We start from the raw sequence: 20,220 nt of genomic DNA, 5'->3' as shown, positions 1-20,220 counted from the left end.
ATATACCCCCTTTCACAAGGACAAGGTAGTCATCCGGACGCACCCGGCATTTCTGCCTAAGGTTCCATATGTTTTCGACCTTAACGAGGAACTAGTTCTTCCTATGTTTTTTCCCGATCCTAAGGACGAAGCACAAAGAGTGCTGCACTATCTGGATGGCAGGCATGCTCTGAAATTCTACTTGCACAGGACCAAGGGCTTCCGGAAGTCGGACACCCTGTTTGTCACTTTTGGAGGCTCAAGGCCAGGCTATCAGGCCTCTATATCCTCCATATCCCGCTGGATGGTCTCTGCCATCAAAGAAGCGTACGATGGCCAGCACAAGCCACTTCTGGCCAACATGCATGCCCACGCAGTCAGGGCCAAGGCAATGGCCATCACATTCCAGCGCCATGTCCCTTGGCAAGTCATAAGCAGGGCGGCCACTTGGGCCTCTCCCTCGGCTTTCTGCAAGCATTCCTGTTTGGACACCGGCTCTAGATCTGATGCTGCTTTCGAATAGGCGGTTCTCAGAAACCCATTTGCTTAAAATGGGTCTCCTCTCCACCCAGGGGCTACAATCAGTTGTAATCACCCATACAGTATGGTGGAAAGGGGACGGGACGTAAGAGTAATTATAAGTTAGTCACTGTAGTGACTAACGTTCTCCAGCATGGGGTCTGGCATGGATTCACATGCTCATGAATATTCCCCGTCGTCAGGCTGGGAATCCTCGGTAAAGAAAAAACCAGTATCAGTTTCGTTTCTGATCTGTCTTTCATAGTAGTAACCAATCACTGGTCTCTGCGTCATACTGACCACAGCCAATGACTGCCCTCTACCCAAGCCCCGCCTCTGGCAGCCATCTTCAGATTTTTACCGCACGTTCATGTGTTGGGATCCTCGTGCTATTGCTCTCGAGCGTTAGTGCTAATTTTTCACGTTTTTTTCTCAAAACCTCGTTTTTTCCGGTCAAAAGAGCCTCAAGCTCCACCGACTCTCCATCCGATCAACGGGGACCCGTGTCGGATTCGTCTGCGCCCCTCAAGGGTGAAGATTTCGTCGAGCTACGTTTTGGAGGACTCCAGAAGCTTCTCAGGCCCGGACATGGCCCAGGAGAAGGGAAGCTCGACGCCCGGAAAGCTGTTCAGGGTCTGCCCTGGATGCCAGCTGCAGAACGTCTTTAAGGAGGACGAACACTCCTTTTGTCTCTACTGCTTACATGACGACAAGACGCACGTGGAGAAGGACTGTGCGTTTTGCGGCAATATGTCGGAGCGGACCATGAAGGACCGCCACCAACGCCTCGCCAACTGGCTGGAAGGGAAGAGCCCGTCAGGCGAGAAGAAGAGGAAGAAATCCGAGCGGTCTTCTAAGACCTTTGAGGACGCCCCGGCAACGGGGGTCCAACATAAGGCCAAGCACCGCGAGTCCGCTGGCACCAGGAGCGCCGAATGGTCGGGCTCTACGGGCGCCAGGCAGGGCGCACCCTCCCCGGCACCTTCAGCCACGAGCCAACGCTCTGGGTCGGGTAAGAGGAAGGGCGAGCACCCGGCAAAGCTCCTGGAGAGGCCCCGGTCGAGCTCGAATGCCCCATCGGAGGGGGAGCGAGGCAGTGTCCCCCCCCCCCCCTCAAGGATAAGGCGGTGAGCGTACCTAAGGTGGTGAAGGCCTTAATCCATCCGGCCAAGCCCTCTATCGATACTGTCGCGGCGGCCCTGGCTCAGCCTGTGGAGGCTACACCAGTGGTGGCGACCTCGGGGCTCAGTCTCCCTGCCACCTCGGAGGGAGTCCTCTTTTGTGCCCATCGATAGGACCCCCGTGAAATCCCCGGCGGGGAAGAAAAAGGGGGGGGCAGGGCGTCGTCGTAGATTCGGCTTCAGAGGAAGAGCTGATCGAGGTCTTAAGCCACGGCCTTGGCGTGGATGAAGACCGGCCCGTCGGGATGGAGCCCGACGCAGGTGACGACGACAGCGTTGAGGGTCCTTCGGGTGTTCCCCCTCGCAAGAAAAGAAGGATTCACCCTCCACCTCCTTTTCAGCCGTTGCGACCCGTCTGGCCCTCCTCCCCGTCCACCCGAAGGGATGATACAGGGACTGACACGGCAGCGACGGGTACGGACGACGAGGTATACGACGAGGATCTCCCGTCGTCACCTCCCACCAGGGCCTCTCCGCCCGACGAGATTGGATCGTTCCACTCCATGATCGCCAGGGCATCCGAGCTTTTCCAACTCTGCCCTGAGGAGAAGAAAAAGGAAGGATTCCTTTATCAACGGCGCGAGGCCAAGAGGAAGACGGTCCTCGCGGTGCCTCTACTGGACGACATTTGGGATGAGGGCCTCGCCCTCCTCAAGAACCCTTCCACGACGCCAGCTAGAAGAGACCGGTACGAAAAGAAGTACTGGGTCCCGGACGCGGCCCCCCTGTGCCTCCGGGCGCAGCCTACCCCGGACTCTGTCGTCTCCGCGGCGGCCAGGAAGAAAGCGGGGGGGGTGCGGCCTCCACTTCGACTTCCCCACCGGACGGCGAGGGAAAGAAATTGGACGCTATGGGACGCAGGGTCATCTCGTCTGCAGCGACGACGATTAAAGCGGCCAACGCCTTGGCTATTGTGGCCCGCTACGACAGGGAGCTATGGTACAAACTGGCTCCCCTGCTGGACTTCCTACCGGACGACAAGAGGGCGGATGCCCTGGAGATCCTACAGGAAGGTGAGGTGGCGTCGGACCATGCCATCACTATTGCGACGGACATCGCCGACACTGGGTTTCGCCAGTTGGGCAACGGCGTGTGCCTTAGGCGGCGTGGATGGCTCAAGGCTACGGACTTCCGTCAAGACGTACAGACCAGAGTCCTGGACATGCCGTTCGATGGGAACAACCTGTTTGGGAAAACAGTGGACGATTCCCTTCAGGCCATTAAAGCGGACACTGAGACGGCCCGGGCCCTTGGGGTTCTACAGCAACGACGGACGCCCTTTCGGAGCAGCGGAGGCAAGGGCGCCTCCAAAGGTTCCGGCGGCGGTTTCTCTACCTACCGTCAAGCGGCCCGCTCGTCGTCTCAAGAGGCCTATAGAGGACGTGGCAAGTCTGGAGGACCCCGCCGTCGTCGCCAAGGAGGTCAAGGCGGCAAAGCCTCGTCGAAACAGGATTGAACCGGCCGTGGGGTCGGGCCCCCACCGAAGCACCCCGGTGGGAGGCCGGCTGGCGAGCTTCGTCAGCGTGTGGGAGTCCATCTCCACCGACCGTTGGGTGCTGGACGCCTTGGCCCGGGGCCACGCGCTCGAGTTTCAAAGAAGGTGCCCGCGCGTCCCCCCCGTGGCCAGGAGAGAGCTTCACGTCCCTCAGCTTCTCCTGGAGGTAAAGGCGTTGCTCAGGAAGGGCGCCATCGAACTCGTCCCAAAGAGGCTTCGGGGCTCCGGAGTTTACTCGAGATACTTCTTCGTGAAGAAGAAGACGGGAGGATGGCGCCCCATCCTAGACCTGCGACGTCTGAACAAGTTCATCAAGGCACAGAAGTTCCGGATGGTCACCCTACAGCACGTCCTGGGTCAGCTGGAGGAAGGAGACTTCCTGTCGTCGTTGGATTTGGAGGATGCCTACTTCCATATTCCCATCCTAAAGGGGCACCGAAAATTCCTCAGGTTTGTGGTCCAAGGGTGTCACTACCAGTTCAAAGCCCTCCCCTTCGGACTACGGTCGGCACCCAGGGTATTTACCAAGTGCCTTGCACCGGTGGCGGCGCAGCTGCGCTGCGAGGGGATCCACGTCTACCCCTACCTGGACGACTGGCTCATCCGAGCCAAGACGAGGGAGCTCGCTGTGGAGCACACGGCAAGGACCGTCCAACTTCTCACGGACCTGGGATTCTCCGTGAACTACGCCAAGTCCCACCTGGTACCTGCGCAAAACGCACTGTTTCTGGGAGTGAAGCTCGACACAGTGTCCCTTCTGCCCTCCCCGTCGGAGGAAAGGACCAGGTCCATCCTGGGCAAGGTACAGCGGATGTTGGTTTCTGACGCGGCCAAGGTGAGGTCCATCAAGTCCCTCCTCGGAATGATGCCCTCTTGCATCTACCTCATTCCCATGTGCAGGCTCCGGATGCGCCTGTTGCAGGAGTTCCTGGACGCGCGCTGGATCCAAACGATGGGCGGCTTCGAGGAGAGGATCACACTCGACGAGAGTTTCCGCCGAGCGGTCCGGTGGTGGGGCACCCGCGCGCATCTGACGGCGGGCATGGTCTTCCAGACCCCAGACCACCAGGAGACAGTGACCACGGATGCCTCCCTGGAAGGGTGGGGAGCGCACACCGAAAATCTGCACGCGAGAGGCCTCTGGCTCCCGACGGAGAAGTCCCTCCATATCAACGTCCTGGAGCTCCGTGCAGTGTTCTGGGCCCTCAGGTCCTTCCTTCCGTCCCTCAAGGGCAAGGTGGTGAGGATCTTCACCGACAACACCACCACCATGTTTTACATCAGGAAACAGGGCGGAACCAGGTCCCCAGCACTGTCCAAGGAGGCGCAGGACCTGTGGCATTGGGCAGTCGCCCAAAGGATGTTTCTGGTGCCGTTTCATCTGGCAGGGATAAAAAACACCATCGCCGACTCACTCAGCAGGGAGCTGCGCTCGTGCCACGAGTGGGAACTACGGCAGGATCTAGTGGATCGCCTCTTCCGACGGTGGGGCACACCCCTGATCGACCTGTTCGCGACGGCGACGAACTCCAAGTGCCGGAGGTTCGCCAGCAGGTTTCCCCAGGCGAGGAGCATGGCCGATGCTTTCTCGTTCCCCTGGGAGGGCCTGTTCCTCTACGCGTTCCCTCCTTTGCCACTGCTAATCCGGCTCGTCAACCAGCTCAAGAGGTCACGGTGGAGGATGATCCTCGTCGCACCTGCGTGGCCGAGGCAGATATGGTTCCCGGACCTTCTGGACTTGTCAGCGTCCCCGCCAATCAAGGTGCCGGTGGACGCGGATCTACTCTCCAGGGAAGGAGGCGCCATCCTCCACCACGACCCGAAATCTCTGAACTTGCAGGCCTGGCTCCTGCAGCGCTAGAGTTTGGAGGATACGACATACCGGCCGACTGCAGAGAGGTTCTTGCAAAGGCCAGGGCGTCCTCGACTCTTAAATGCTACGGACACAAATGGAAGAGGTTCTCTGTCTGGTGCCACGCACAGAAGATTAACCCTCTACGGATTACGGCTCCCCAGGTACTGCCGTACCTGCTGACGCTGGCCAAAGCTGGACTGGCACACGCGTCCATCAAGATTCATCTTGCTGCGATCTCCCGATACACCAGAACCACGGGCCGGACGTCCCTGTGGTCTCATCGTCTGGTGAAAGAGTTCATGAAGGGACTGTTCAGATCGTTCCCGCCGGTGAAGGCGCCGGCCCCGGCGTGGGAGCTCAACGTGGTGCTGACCAAGCTCATGGGACCTCCGTTCGAGCCTCTGCACTCGGCCCCGTTGAAGTTTCTGTCGTGGAAAACAGCGTTTCTTGTGGCCATCACCTCCGCACGACGGGTGGGAGAGATCCAGGCCCTTTCCTGCAAGGCCCCGTACTTGACTTTTCACGACACGAGGGTAGTGCTCAGGACGCACCCCTCCTTCATGCCCAAGGTACCGTCGGACTTCCATCTCAACGAACCCTTGGTGTTGCCTGTGTTCTTCCCGTCGCCTTCGTCGCCGGCTGAGAGGACTTTGCACTCGCTGGATATGGCTAGAGCGCTGAAGTTCTACGTGGACCACACTAAGTGTTTTCGGAAGACGTCAACTCTTTGTGAACTTTGGACCTGTCAATCAGGGGAAGGCTCTCTCGAAGGCTTCCATTTCCAGATGGCTCTCCGGCTGTATCATGTACTGTCATCGGTTGGCAAACCGACCGCTGCCTGGCCGTCCGAGAGCCCATTCCACCAGAGCGATCGCAGCTACCACGGCGTTCCTTTCTGGTGTGCCCCTGCTGGACATAGGCAGGGCTGCTACGTGGAGGTCGACGCACACCTTCACGAAATTCTACTGCGTCGATCGGGATTCCAGGGAGGAGTCCAGGGTCGGCCAAGCAGTGCTGCGCAACCTGTTCGCCTGAGGTGAGCCTGGTGAGGAGGTAAGATGCTTAATGTTGAGTTTGATGTAATGCTTAATGTTGAGCCTTTGCCACCTCCCGTGGTTGTGCATGTGTGTACTGCTATGTATTCTTTATTCATGAGCATGTGAATCCATGCCAGACCCCATGCTGGAGAAGGAACAAGTTACTTACCTGTAACTGTTGTTCCCCAGCATAGGTCTGGCATGGATTCACATGCGAACCCTCCCGCCTACCCCTCTGCGGCTCTTCACTTGGTCATACTGCCACTTCACGTGCTTCCAAATCTGAAGATGGCTGCCAGAGGCGGGGCTTGGGTAGAGGGCAGTCATTGGCTGTGGTCAGTATGACGCAGAGACCAGTGATTGGTTACTACTACGAAAGACAGATCAGAAACGAAACTGATACTGGTTTTTTCTTTACCGAGGATTCCCAGCCTGACGACGGGGAATATTCATGAGCATGTGAATCCATGCCAGACCCATGCTGGAGAACAACAGTTACAGGTAAGTAACTTGTTCCTACTCTTAGTCCATAGTCCCCTTTTCTCCACACGTCCCACCAACCCCCCCCCCTCCCCCATAATACTGGTGTTATTAGGCAATGTTAAATCTATTGTCGACGGGGGCTGAGGTGTGGCACCGGAGGGCCGAGTCAGGGTGCGCGCCTCTAAATTTAAATGGGAAGAAGGTTTTTTCTGGTGAAAAAGGTTCTGTCTCCCGTCCCTTGGAAGGGACGCCCATACAGTATGGAGGAAAGGGGACTATGGACTAAGAGTACGTTAGTCACTACGGTGAGTAACTTATAATTACTGGGACGAGGAAGAATGAGCGCTACCCAGATGGAGTTCTTACCACGAAGAACAGGCAAGTGGCAAAAGCCTATTACCGAACCAGCATACGTGGCAGTCAACTAGAGCCAAAGCTAAAAAGGGAAGGGGGGGCTGTTTTTCCTGGAGGAACCGAGAGCTGGCTGGAGGCTCACCTTGGGGAACTGGAAAGTCTGACGGCGCCTAGCCACAGTGTTCCCCTTTGCCCAGGCTGGAGAATCCGAGGCCCAGGGGAGACCAGGAGTAGGACCACATGGTCAGACAGAGAAGCACATGCCGAGAGGGACCAGACCTTGGAAGGCTGTGAGGACACAGAGACTCCTGGAAGGCGTGCCGAGACCCGTAGCAGGAAGAAGCAGTTCTGCAAAGCTGCCCCATCAAGCTGGTAACGCCACAAAAGGTATTTGGGTTACCGTCGCGGGCATTGGAGATAAAAAAAGAATGAATGAGGCGGTTGGACCCCATCTCCCTCATACCAGTACTTGGAAAGTGCCACGAAAGAGACATGGGAGGAACAGTACTTGGCAGGTTAGTGAACCAGGCCTGGAGGCGACATGCTAGAAACCTGAGCGAAGGTTCTAGGACCCATATGAAGTCTGGGAAGTCAGGCAAGAGCAGCCCGCGAGGTTCTGGGACCCATACGAAGTCTGGTAAGCCCTGCAAGAACAGCACTCAAGGGTCAAGGACCCATATCGGCCTGAAGAAGCATGCGACTGAGGAGAATTGGCCCACAGCAAGTGGGGGAGGTCCTGAGACAACAGAGGGATCTGGGACCCACACGAGGAAGGGAGAGGGAAGGGGGGTGAGAAGAGGGAGAGAGGGAGGGTGGGGCACGTGAAGTGAAAATAAGTGGTCGAGGGCCCATTGCTAAAAGAAGGGACAGTTTCTTGAACACTTGGATCTATAGTCCAGTCTGGTAGTATAGTGAACCAGACTTGATGTTACATTTGTGAACCGGAGAAGGAACAGGGGAAGAGACTCCCCCGCCTGATAATTGGAGACTATGGTTTTGTGACATAAGACTGACTGTGTAAGAAAAGGAGGGAAGACAATTCCCCATTTATCCTGTTTTTATATGTGTTGGAGGAGCATCCAACTTCAAGGACTTTTAAGTTAATTCGAACTTGTTCTGTTTCCTCATCAAACACTGAACATGTAATTGGAGTCCAGAATGAGAGAAGCATCCTTCTGCAGTTTTTCCTTAGTTAATCTTGAGTGTAAGGGACAGAAATAGGTTCGTACACAGGACGGTGGGCGTTTTACTTTTCTGTACATCCTGACTGATTCCTTAGTCTTTTTGTTGAGGTAGGGCAACCCCTCTTAGAAATAGGGCAAGAGAAGTTTTTTGCTTTACTTTTATATATAAATATTTGCCAATGGGCCTGCCACCTCTGTGTTGGACTTGTACTTCATCTTAACAGGTTGGATGGTATCCTAATTCTCCCCACCTCTCGTTTGTTGGGTTCTTGCCCTTGACAAATGACTCTCACATAGACATTGGAGCTAGCAGAGACCTTGTATAGGCAATACTGTTTTTATGTGTGACCTTTGTTAAAGTATATTTATTTTAGTAAATCTGTGTAGTGTATTTTCCATAGTGATGTGTGGACTAATTGTACCTCTGTGTCGACCTACTACCCATGCGTGACGGGCCATGTTGTGCTGACCATGGACCATGTTTAAGAGCGGTTTGGCATCCCCTTCTTGCCACATGTTTTAGCCTTCCTCTTATGGTTAGTTGTTGTAGCACCATCAACAGAGATTGGTACACAACCTAAACTGCCTTAACAGTAGAGTAGCTCAATCTGGGTGTTTAAAACTTTAAAGTTGTTTCCTTGTTGTTGCCTTGTTAACAGAGTATGGTGTTTTCAAAATGCACATTTTCTTCTTATGAGTAACAGCCCTATGTTCTCCCAGAAACCAACATCTAATCTGATTTTCCTTTTTCATAAAAGATAAAAAATGCTTATGCTGCTGTTTCTTTTACTTCTAAAGGCACTTAGAACATCCATAGATGCCTATGATAACTTCGATAATATCTCACTGGCTCAACGTTTGGAGAAGCATGAGCTGATTGAATTCAGAAGAATTGCTGCGTACCTTTTCAAAGGCAACAATAGGTGGAAACAGAGTGTGGAACTCTGCAAGAAAGATAGATTATACAAGGTAAATCTTAAAGTAACTTGTTGATTACCTATAAAGGCCTTCCATTAAACTGCTAGTAGGGTATGGCATGTACAGTTTTACTTGTGGATCCTGAATCTTCAGGATTGGCTAGCATGACTAGGTTTTGGGAGCAGATAGTGGTTGGATGCTGACATTCAGTTTCAATATTGTTCAGATGTTGGGGTAGTTTCCACTTCTGTATACAGCAATAATGTTACGTTTCACACTAAATTACAAATGCTCTCAAATAAAAATGTGGAACTGTAGTATATCTAGACAAAGATGTATCCATGCTTTTCATTATTTGATGGTCACCTTTTTATAGGATGCTATGCAGTATGCCTCAGAATCCAAGGACACAGAACTTGCAGAGGAATTGCTCCAGTGGTTTTTACTTGAAGAAAAGAGGGAGTGTTTTGCGGCTTGTCTTTTTACTTGCTATGACCTTCTCAGACCTGACGTTGTCCTGGAAACTGCATGGAGGCACAATATCATGGACTTTGCAATGCCATACTTCATTCAGGTTATGAGGGAATACTTATCAAAGGTATGACTCTTTAGGAACATTCTTAAGTTAAAGTAGTATGTTCTTGGCAATCTTTCTTCCTCATTTGTTTTCCAAGACTATACTTTGACTGAAAGTTATTGTTTAGTTTAATTTTTCAGTTTTTCTTTTCTCACTTCGTTGGGTGGCACTTGATTCCAGTCTCCCAAAACTGTCCCACCATTCCCCAGTATGCAAGGTTACACAGAGCATAACTCAAGAAATGATGTTTGGGCTCTAATGTTACTTTTGCCTCCCCAAACTGGTCTCTTTTCTTAGATACAATACAGATGAGTAATATTATTCTATCGGACAAAATTAACATTTGCCTGAGTTCAAATTAAATCTGCTGTAAATTTCATGGTTTCACTTAGTGACTGCAGAGTTTTGGGTTGTTGAATTGCCTTATGGTAGTCTGCAGATAGTTGTGCTTGGTGGCAGGGACGGTGTTGGTTTTCGGGGTGGCTGTTTGGGATGACAAATGGTGCATGTGTATTTGTGGTAGGGTAAGGCTTCTATATTGAAGGTGGGTAAGTGTGTTGCCTGTGAATGTCGTGTTTTGTAAAATGTTTTTTGTTTGCAGGTGGGAAAAAAGTAAAATGCTTTTTACTAAAATATATTTTTCAATGAGTACAAAAAAAGTTTACGAACATGCTCAGTTTTGTCTCGCCAGGCACAGCTGCTAAATAGGTTTCATTCAAACATAAAGGCACTTTGACTGTGAGAGTACAAATGCAGAAAGGTTGTGTTCCTCTACCAGCACCACATAGCACAACATTCCACCAGGACGTCAAGCCCATTAGGAAAAGACAATGTGTTTCTAAAAATGTTTATTCTTGAAAACAATGTAGAGCAAATAGCATTTTCTTGTTTTTGTAGAATAGGTGGGTCACTTGCTTTGTAGAGCTGTTTATTCAACCATTTTAAGTTAACATTTGAAGGACCAAGGATATGAGTTCCACTGGTGTAAATGCACAGAACAGTCGTTGGTGTAAAACATTGGCATATCATTTCATTTGTGTGCTAGTGCCAAATCCCCAAACTGTGGTTGGTGTGTGACTGTCACTGGTGGGTGGGAGAATTTCACTCTTAGTAACAGCATAAGACCGTTCCTCGATTGACAGCTGAAAAGTATCCCCACAGCTTAGGTAGACCTCATGGTGTCTTCCCCCACATCCCAGACCTGCGTAGACCCCACCACACACACACACACACACACACACACACACACACGCAGAGAGACACACACACACACACGCAGAGAGACACACACACACACACGCAGAGAGACACACACACACACGCAGAGAGACACACACACACACGCAGAGAGACACACACACACACACGCAGAGAGACACACACACACACGCAGAGAGACACACACACACACCCGCAGAGAGACACACACACACACACACCCGCAGAGAGACACACACACACACACACCCGCAGAGAGACACACACACACACACACCCGCAGAGAGACACTCTGGAGGAAATTAAAGTTCTCCGCCTCCTGTTGGCTTTACTTGAATTGTGCGAGTATGCAGCTCTCAAGCATTTGATCTATCATGGATTCGCATGCTCTTAAATATTCCCTGTTGTCAGACTGAGAATCCCTAGTAACATTAAAGCAGTTTGCCTTTAAATGTTTAATCTGCTTGTCATTTTTTTTTTTTTTTTAAACTTTTGTTTATTGGCAGAACGTTGAGACAGGTACAGCACAGAATGCATGTAAACAAGCAAACAACATAACAGTTTGTATATGCATTACATCACAATAATTATTACCAGCTCGTATTGGGGGGGGGGGGTTGACATTGTGGGAAAAACACGCATGAATCATTTATCATGATAGGTTAGACTGGGCAGGTGGAGGAGTGGAGGGAGGTACACTCAATCTCGTCTTTACTGTTCAGATAACTGCAAAATTCCGACCACACGTTTTTGGGGCGGGAAGGTATGGGCAAGGATCCAATGTACTCCTCGCACGTTTGTACCCAGGTGAGGGCTTTCAACCACATGGTGGGGGAGGGGCGGTGTGGGGCACTTCCAGCATTGTAATATGCATCTTTTGGCAACAATAGCACTTACATTTAGAAATGTTGACATTTTTCTCTCATTTTCTCCAGTCCAGATACGACTAGCAAGGCTAGTGCGTCCAGCTCTACTGGGGAGCCAATTATTTCCGAGAGCACCTTTGACACCCCCACCCAAAACATGACCAATAAAGCACAGGACCAAAACATATGAGCATGATCTGCCTCGCTCGATTTACATTTCGGGCATGTGTGTGTCGAAGTAAACGTGAATTTCGCTACTTTGTGCGGAGTATAATATAGCCTATTGAGAAGTTTGTATTGTATGCAGCGGAACCTAGCGTTAAGTGAAACTTTGCGCGTGTGCGCACACATTTTGCCCCACATCTCCTCCGTGATCTCCTTTTCAAGCTCCCAGGCCCATGCTTCCCGTGGCTCCAGGGATATATTCTCTAGTTTCCCCATCTGCATTTTATAAAGGGAGGACACTATGCCCCTACCGCCTGTGGATTTTGCTATATATTGGAGTTCAGGTGAGTCTGGAGGTTCCAGTGGGAAGGAGGGCCACTTTACCCGTATCGCTGCTCTCAGCCTATAGTACTGCAGCAAGTCGAGCGCATAATTGGGGTACCCGGGGCGCCATGTTTGAGTAGTAATAAATTTGCCATCGGGATATAGGTCAGTCAGGGCCCGATATCCCAGGTTTTCCCACCGTTGAGAAAGATGTTGGTCATATGTAGGGGGAGGCCGGGAAATTGCCATAAGGGGAACCATTTATAATATGGACGGTGCTCTTGACTAGAGTGAAGGATATTATTCCATGCTCTGATCATGGTGGCCACCGGGTCAAATGGGGCATCCGCATGAAATGTGTGGTGTAGTAGTAAAGTCATGATGTGGGTACCCTCCCCTGCCATTTTCTCTAATTTGACATGTGGGGGCGGAATTTAGGTGTGTGTACCAGTGGTTGGCGTGCTGGGCCTGTGCAGCGTTCCAGTACAGAGTTCGATCTGGGGCCGTAAAACCACCTTTTTCATAAGGCAGGGTCATATGCTGCCACTTCTTACAAACCGCCCCGGAGTGCCAGTGAAATTGAGCGAATGCCATGTGAAGCCTTTTGAAATACTGTTTCCCTGGCCACACCGGAACATTGGCAAATATATAGAGGAGCTTGGGGACCGCGATCATTTTTATTAGGGAGAGTCTGCCTGCAAGGGATAGCGGGAGATTGCGCCATTTAAGCATCTTGGATTCAATGAGCTGTGCCGTTGCTTCGTAGTTGTCTGCCAGCAAGGAAGCCTTGGCCCGTGACATCTGCACCCCGAGGTACTTGATTCCACCCGGGGACCAACGCAGGGGAAATTCACATGATGGTTGCTGAGTTGCTTTAGTTAGAGGGAAGATTTCGGATTTAGAGTAGTTGATGGTGAAGCCTGAGTATGTGCCTATTTTTGTTATGTCACGAACGATAGGGTCCAGGTATGTGGAAGGTTCTCTGATGTATAGGAGTACATCATCCGCGTACAGTGAAATGATTTCTGGTGCATCCTGTAGATGAACGCCCTTTCGGGAGTGTCGATCCCTGACATAATCGGCCATGGGCTCAATGGCAAGTGCAAAGAGGATGGAGGAGAATGGACAACCCTGGCGGGTGCCCCTGTGTAGTTCGAAGGGGGAGGAGGGAACGGAGTTGACTAGTACCCTAGCCGACGGTCCCGTGTATAATAGCTTTATGTAGGAAATCATATTTGGTCCTATTCCCATTTTTTCCAGCACGGCCCATAGATATTGCCATGAAACCATGTGGAATGCCTTTTGGGCGTCTAGTGTGACTGCCACTGCATCAGCCCTCGGGCCAATCCTAGCCAACACGTTGAAGAGACGACGGATGTTAAGTGCCGTAGAACGCCCAGGGACGAATCTGCTTTGGTCGGCGTGGACCAGATGGGGCATGAATGGGAGGAACCTATTGGCGATTGCCTTAGCAAAAATCTTCATATCCGTGTTGATGAGCGACAGGGGCCTATAGGACCCACACTCATCTGGGGGTTTAACTGGTTTGGGGAGGACTGTGATTAAAGCTTCTCTTAAAGAGGGGGGGAGGGTGTGTGAGCGGAGTGATTCGGACCATACCCTGTACAGTACGGGTGCTAAAATGGCAACATACTCTTAGTAAAACTAACGTAAGCCAGGGGCCTTGCCCTTAGGAAGGTCCAAGATTACCTGGACAATCTCGTCTAAGGTAAACGGGGCATCGAGAAGTTCCTTGGTGCTCTGAGAGATAAACGTCATTGGGATGGATTCCAGCAGGTCGTCAAGGTCACGGGCAGTATGTTCAGGCTGGGGGCCATATAGATTGGCGTAAAAGCTGGCGAAAGTGTCAAGGATGGCCCGGTCCGACCAGTGTCTCGACCCCTTTCATCAATAATACGATCTATCTGGATCTTACCGCCCTCCGCCCGCACCAGCTTAGCCAAAGTCCCGCCCGGGCTATCGCCCTCCCCATACCTTCGGGCAGCCACAGGACGGGCATAGTACCTCACCTCACTCAGGGCATGGATCTCAAATTGTTCCAGTTCAGCTCTAATCTTTGCTAGAGTTGCTGGAGCCGGTTTAGAAGCGTACTCTTGTTCTAGGGTTTTGAGCTTGGTCTCGGAATTATTTAGGGCCTGTGTTATGGCTTTTAAGTACCCCAGCTTCCTTAGAAATACACTGATGGAAACTTTAAATGCCTCCCAGCGGGTCCCTTCGGGCGTGTCGGAGGTATTGTTGTTTTCAAAACACAAGTTTGTCCGCTAGTATCTCAGCCCTAAAGCCGATAGGGCATCGGACTTGAAATGCTAGGCGGAGCGGGCCCCCAGTGTATTACCTAGTTGGATCTGTAACAGCACGGGGGAGTGATCAGAGAGCGTGCGCGCGAGGATCTTAACATCTGAAACCCTGCCCATCAGATCACCAGATAGGAGGAATAGGTCTATTCTAGAGGACCTATCATGTACCGTAGAATAAAAGGTGTAGTCTCTCTCTAGGGTGGAGTGTTCTCCAAACATCATGTAGATTCGAAGAGCTCATGTAAGCGTGGAGTCGCTTGGCGGTGCGGGTTGTAGTTCTACGAGTAGTGGTCGTTCTGTCGAGGACGTTGTCAAGTATAAGGTTTATGTCTCCACCCCATATAATGGGGACTTCCACATATTTCATGAGGATGGCCGACACTGCGTCTATAAATTCTGGGGAATCAGTGTTGGGGGCGTATGAGTTCACAAGCAGGCATTCTTCATTAGCCAAGGTAGAATCACGTATCTACCTTCCGGATCAATGTAGGATGTATGAAGTGTGAACTTTACCGATTTATGGAGGAGGGTGAGTACTCCCCTGGCTTAAGTGGAATATTGTGTATAGTATATGTTGGGGCCCCAGGTTTGTGCTAGGTTTGATGACAAGAGCTTCATAGCATGCGTCTCCTACAATAGGAGAACTTTAACCCTGTGTCTTTGTGCATATGTTGTTACCTTTCGAGATTTAGTGAAATTGGTCAGCCCCCGTATATTCCAAATCACCACTCTAATGGGCATATTAAAGAGTCAAGGAAATTCCCAGAAGTGGAATCTTATTTCGGATATCACCATGAGTGCTGCAATGAGGCAGACCCGCCCCCATTTAATACCAGTCAAAACCAGCCTGCCATTTTGTGTAAAACAAACCCCAACTGTCCCTCCCCCCACCCTCACCGCCCAGAAAAGACTAGCAGTGCGTTTAAACCCCCCCCCCCCCCCCCGGCCACCCTTGGAAACAAATTGCGTGCCATACCCAACTCGGCAACGCATGGGAAATAGCCCAACCGGGGCTTGAATACAAACCCTCCGCCGGCATTGAGGCTGCAGTGGGGGCTGCCGCTGCTGTCTGGCCCACAATAGTTAAAGCTTTGCATGACAACACATTAACATTTTCATTATTTTCGGCAAGTAAAGTACAGGTTATGAATGGAGGATACACATTTTTGTTTTGGAGTAGCAAGGTCCAAGTAGGAGCCACCATAAGACAGTGTGTGACTAGGCGGTCTAGTCTCCAAGGTACAGGTCCAGTGCATGACATTATAAGCAGGTGATTTACGAAAGTATCACCCTCAGGAAGTGGAATACTGGTTATGGTGACGGCGGGCCAAGGCCGGTCCTGCAGATGGGATGCCGAGGAGGCCAGCAGTAATACGCCAGGGGATCAATCCCATGGTTGCCCTCGGCCATTGGAGACCAACGTAGGGGCCTGGAGATCATGGCATTAGTCATCGTCCATAGGTTCCTCAGGGGGGCTCGCCATTGGAATCTGCGACTCGATGAACTTAACGGCCTCATCGGGAACCGTAAAGAAGTAGCCCTTATTGCGATGGATGAATTTCAGTCGAGCAGGGAAGAGCATTGAGTATTCAATTTTTCTATCTCTTAGCATTTTCTTAACCCCACTGAATCGGCGTCTTTCCATTTGAACCCCCACCAAAAAATCCGGGAAGATTCTGATGATTTGTGATTCCAGCCGCAGTTGCCCTCTCTCTCTCTCTGGCCAAGCGGAGTCTGTGACTCTGTCTTTATAGCTTAGCAATTTCGCACTTATCGGTCTGCTGAAATCACCTGGTTTAGGCCGGTGTGCCAGAGAGCGATGCGCTCTTTCAACTGTAAAGAATGGCGAGAGCTCGGGGTTGCCAAGGAGATCGTTGAGTTGCTCAACCGCAAGTTCCATGCGGCCCTTCAATGCAGATTCGGGGACCCCCACTATGCGAATGGTATTCTGCCGCGATATCGATTTGAGGTCATCATTCTTGGCCTTGACCTGTTTCATGTCTCGGACGAGAGCTCTATAACTGTGTTTTGTAGGGTATGAATGACATCCTCGTTGGCCCCTATTCTTTGCTCCGTCTCCGTGAGCCTGGTCCCATGTTGGTCAATTTTAGCTCTTAAGGAGGCTACATTCACATTGATGTCATCCACCTTTTCATGGAAGGATGTAAAGTTTTTGGCCATGGACTCCATCATTGTGGTTAGGTCCGGTTGCGGGGGGGTCTAGTGGGATCTCGCCATCTTGTGCTGCCGAGGACGACGCATGGTCCGCCCTAGGCGCCACTCTGGAAAACTTGTCCAAGGTGCCCACTTTATTAGCACCCCGCGCTCTGTTGGACATTGCTATGGTAGGGATCCCTGCTCAGCTTAGTAGGATTGTTGGTGTTCGGCAGGGGGGAGCGATGGCGGGTCAGCCGCTGCAACTCGTAGGTATCAAAGGATCAGAGGTGCTGGTACCGCCCCGAGTGAGTGGAGGAGGCAGATTATGGCGTGGCAGAAAAGGCGGTGTAGCCGTGAGCCGAGGACAGCCGGGGGTATGTGCAGGGCTGGAACAGCGCATGTTTCGTGGGGTCCGTAGGCCTCACAGATAGGAGGAGCTGAGGGGGGTTCAGCGCATTCTGTGTGAGCAGGGGCACCCTGGTATATGCCCAGGCCCAGGGCGCCGAGCTGCCAGCGAGTCGACCAAGGGGCCTAACAAAGCACAAGGGGTTGGTACTGCCTCCCCCCCCCGCGCTGCCAGACAGAGTGGGGCGATCTCCCCACCCGCGGCACCCCGACGTCTGCCAGTGCTCCGCAGGTGACCCCAACACCATAAACCGCAGAGCACAATGCAGCAGGGGGGACAAGGAGGAGGGCGCGCAGCCCGCCGCACCCAGGTCTGCCGCGAATCCGATGGCCAGGTATGTCGCAGTAGATGGGGCACAAGAGTCCAAGCCCCGTGGGAGTCGGGAGGGAGCCGGGTTTCCGTGCAGGCAGTCACACAGCAGGCGATGCAAGCGCGCCGGTCGTACTATAAACAACTGGGAGAGAGGGGGCCCGCCCCAGGAGGAAGCAGGGGGATATAGTTCAGCCCGCAGCACCCACCTCGTAACTTTTAGGGTGGCTGGATCGGTGTGTCTTCCGGAAGGCGGCTGTTTCCCCAGTGAGAGCTGATCTGGGGCCAACGGATGATGTTGCGGGCACAGTTCCGTGTAGATCCGCAGGGGCAACCGCCCGAGTGGAGGAGCCGCCCAAATCCATGTGACTTCAAACTGCCGCGAGCCCAGCCCGCCAGCACGGTCCACACAGCCCCGGATCACCAGGCGGGCCGTGTCTATGTACGGGCACGGGGGGGGGCTCCAGCCCGCGGCGAACGGAGCCGGCCGTCGCACCGCACAGCCCCGGCAGCCGACAGGCCGGCAGCGTCGGGACGCCACACCACACTCCCGCGGTCGGGGCAGCCGAGTCCTCAAAGAGCAATCCCCCAGGCTCCAGCAAGAGGGGGGTTCCGGACCAGCAGCGGCAGCACCTCCAGCGGCCGGCAGGCGGCGCGGGCGGTCACAAGCAGCCGCTGAAGGCCGCAGCAAGGGCCCACAGGGAGGCCCCGCACCTAAGCCTGATCTTCAGGCTACGGCACCGATTTCGCCCCAAATTGCAGCCACACACAGAGGGCACTGTCAGCAGGACGATCGTGGCAGTATCTTCAGATGGCAAGTAGGATCGACGCCGATATTGTAAGGATTCAGGTGGGTAGAGACGGAGCTCACCAACTAAGCAGCCATTTTCCTTGGCTGCTCAACAGCGCCCCCAACTGCTTGTCATTTTAATGCTCTATTAGTCATTTTGGGTCATACTGCCCACTGCCAATTAGACGGGTCCCCTTAGCTCTACCCTAGTGGCCATAGAGTCCTCTAGAATTCTCTCTATTTTTGCTAGTTTTCACATTCAAATATGCAAGGTTTGGTGCTGCATCACTTCTCGACAATGGCAGTGAAGTTTCGGCCACTTCTGTTGCCTCTGGAGTTCCAATTTTCGATCTCATGCCTTCCAGAGTCTGTGGATGATGACAGACATGGGGAAGAAGAGCCTATTCAAGGCCTGCTCGACATGTAACCTGTAGAATGTTTACATTGAAGATATTAAAGAAGAGTCTTATTCTTACGTCTCATCCCCTTTCCTCCAGACTGCATAGGCGCCCCTTCCAAGGGACGGGAGACAAAACATTTTTCACCAGAAAAAAACCTTCTTCCCCTTAAAATTTAGAGGCTCGCAGGGGTTCGGCCTTGGGAGCATGCGCTGCCCTTACTACTCCCTCTGGTGCCACACCTCAGTTTCCTTTTCCGCGTCGACGAGAAAGGGCCGAATTCACCAGCGCTCCTGGGTTTGGCTTCGACCATGTAATTCCACGCGCGGATACTTCTTCTCTTCTATCTCGTTCTCTTTTTATAATTCAGGTACTCGGTCCTCAGGTGTAACGCTCCTCCCCGGTGTATGTCGACTTCTACATGGTTCAGCAGGTATCTATCCTGCGACAGGCTCTTTCCAACTTCAGACGCCCATGCCCTCTGCCTACGTTGCCTTGGCCCAGACCCCGGCTGGCATGCTTGTACCGCGTGCAACGCGCTTTCATCAAGGTCTCTGATAAACAGACTAGCCAGGTGGAGGGAGCTCTTCCAGAAATTGACTCCACAGGACCTGAAGGACTTCATCAATCATCGATCCAGGCCCAAGGTAGGGCCACTCTTTTCCAGTGCACCCCGCAAGGGAGACTCCTTTTCAGGGACACACCCATGTGGGAGGAACCTCTCAGCTTATCATACAAGCAAGAGTACTGAGGCTAAATCAGCTGCCGGGGATGCCAAGGGGTCAGTCAATCCTCCCGGTGACAGTGCTGAGAGACCAGAAGGTTCTTTTACCGGGTCTTCACCCGAGGGGCCACGCTCTTATACTGGCAACATGTCGGAGAAGGGCGCCTATATGCAGTTCTACCTGCAAATCCGCTGAGGGCGAAGCTCCTTCCAGGTCTCGGCCTGAGGAACAGGGTAGGCCTCATGATCCACACTCAAGAGTCGGGGACGGGACTGGGCCCAGTGAGCCAAGCAACACGACGCATGCACGTGGAAGGCAGCGCGACAAAATGTCCACCGTGCCAGACATTTCTGACATCTGCCTGATACCGTACCAAGGCAGGGAGCAGGTGGAGGAACGTGTTACAAGGTTGGACTGCGGTCAACCAGGTATGTGGCCTACAGCGTACCCTTCATTTGCGCAGGGCAGGTTCCTGCTGTATCCATATGGGCAGGGTACGCAACGGCTCCAGCAATGGCTCGCTACCCGTCAATATCTCCTACCACCCATCTGGCCTGTTAGGATAGATTTTTTGAAAGGTTCCTCTGGCTCATGAAATCTCCTCTTATGGGGGTGATCCTAGGGGACGCCATCAGGGACATGCTCCCTCCAATGGCTCTGGCACCGCAGGCCCCAGTACAGGCCGCCTCTCCGGCCCTCAACCGGTTGTGCAGGTGGTTCCATTCCAGCCTCCATGCCCTAGCCCTTGGCTCCCAGCACCCCTCCACCGGTGCCGGACCCTCAGGTGGACGCGGATGAGGATGACGACCACGAAACACTCATCAGCCAAGGCCTTCCATGAACGTCTTGCAGGGCTGGCAGAGAACTTGGGCCTTTTCATCCACCTGAGGTCGAGCAACCATCAGAGGGGGTCCTCGCCGAAGTCCTCATGCTACGTCCCGTAGCAAGCACAGGGATCCCTA

The 20,220-nt window shown here is 52.6% G+C and overlaps 1 protein-coding gene across 2 annotated transcripts in view; it reads left to right on the top strand.

The window, feature by feature from the left end:
• Positions 1-20,220, top strand: part of CLTC (clathrin heavy chain) — a 1,506,669-nt gene that overhangs the window by 1,191,518 nt on the left and 294,931 nt on the right. For both annotated transcript variants that reach the window (XM_069615119.1, XM_069615118.1), the window contains exons 29-30: positions 8,886-9,056; positions 9,382-9,603. In XM_069615119.1, coding sequence (XP_069471220.1) covers positions 8,886-9,056; positions 9,382-9,603 — 393 coding nt within the window. The remainder of the gene's footprint in view (positions 1-8,885; positions 9,057-9,381; positions 9,604-20,220) is intronic.

Source organism: Ambystoma mexicanum, chromosome 9 (assembly GCF_040938575.1).
Source record: "Ambystoma mexicanum isolate Mex_15411 chromosome 9, UKY_AmexF1_1, whole genome shotgun sequence".
In the NCBI taxonomy this organism is placed as follows: domain Eukaryota; kingdom Metazoa; phylum Chordata; class Amphibia; order Caudata; family Ambystomatidae; genus Ambystoma; species Ambystoma mexicanum.
Note: the sequence above shows the minus strand (reverse complement) of the source record. Positions and strands in the feature narration are given on the sequence as shown.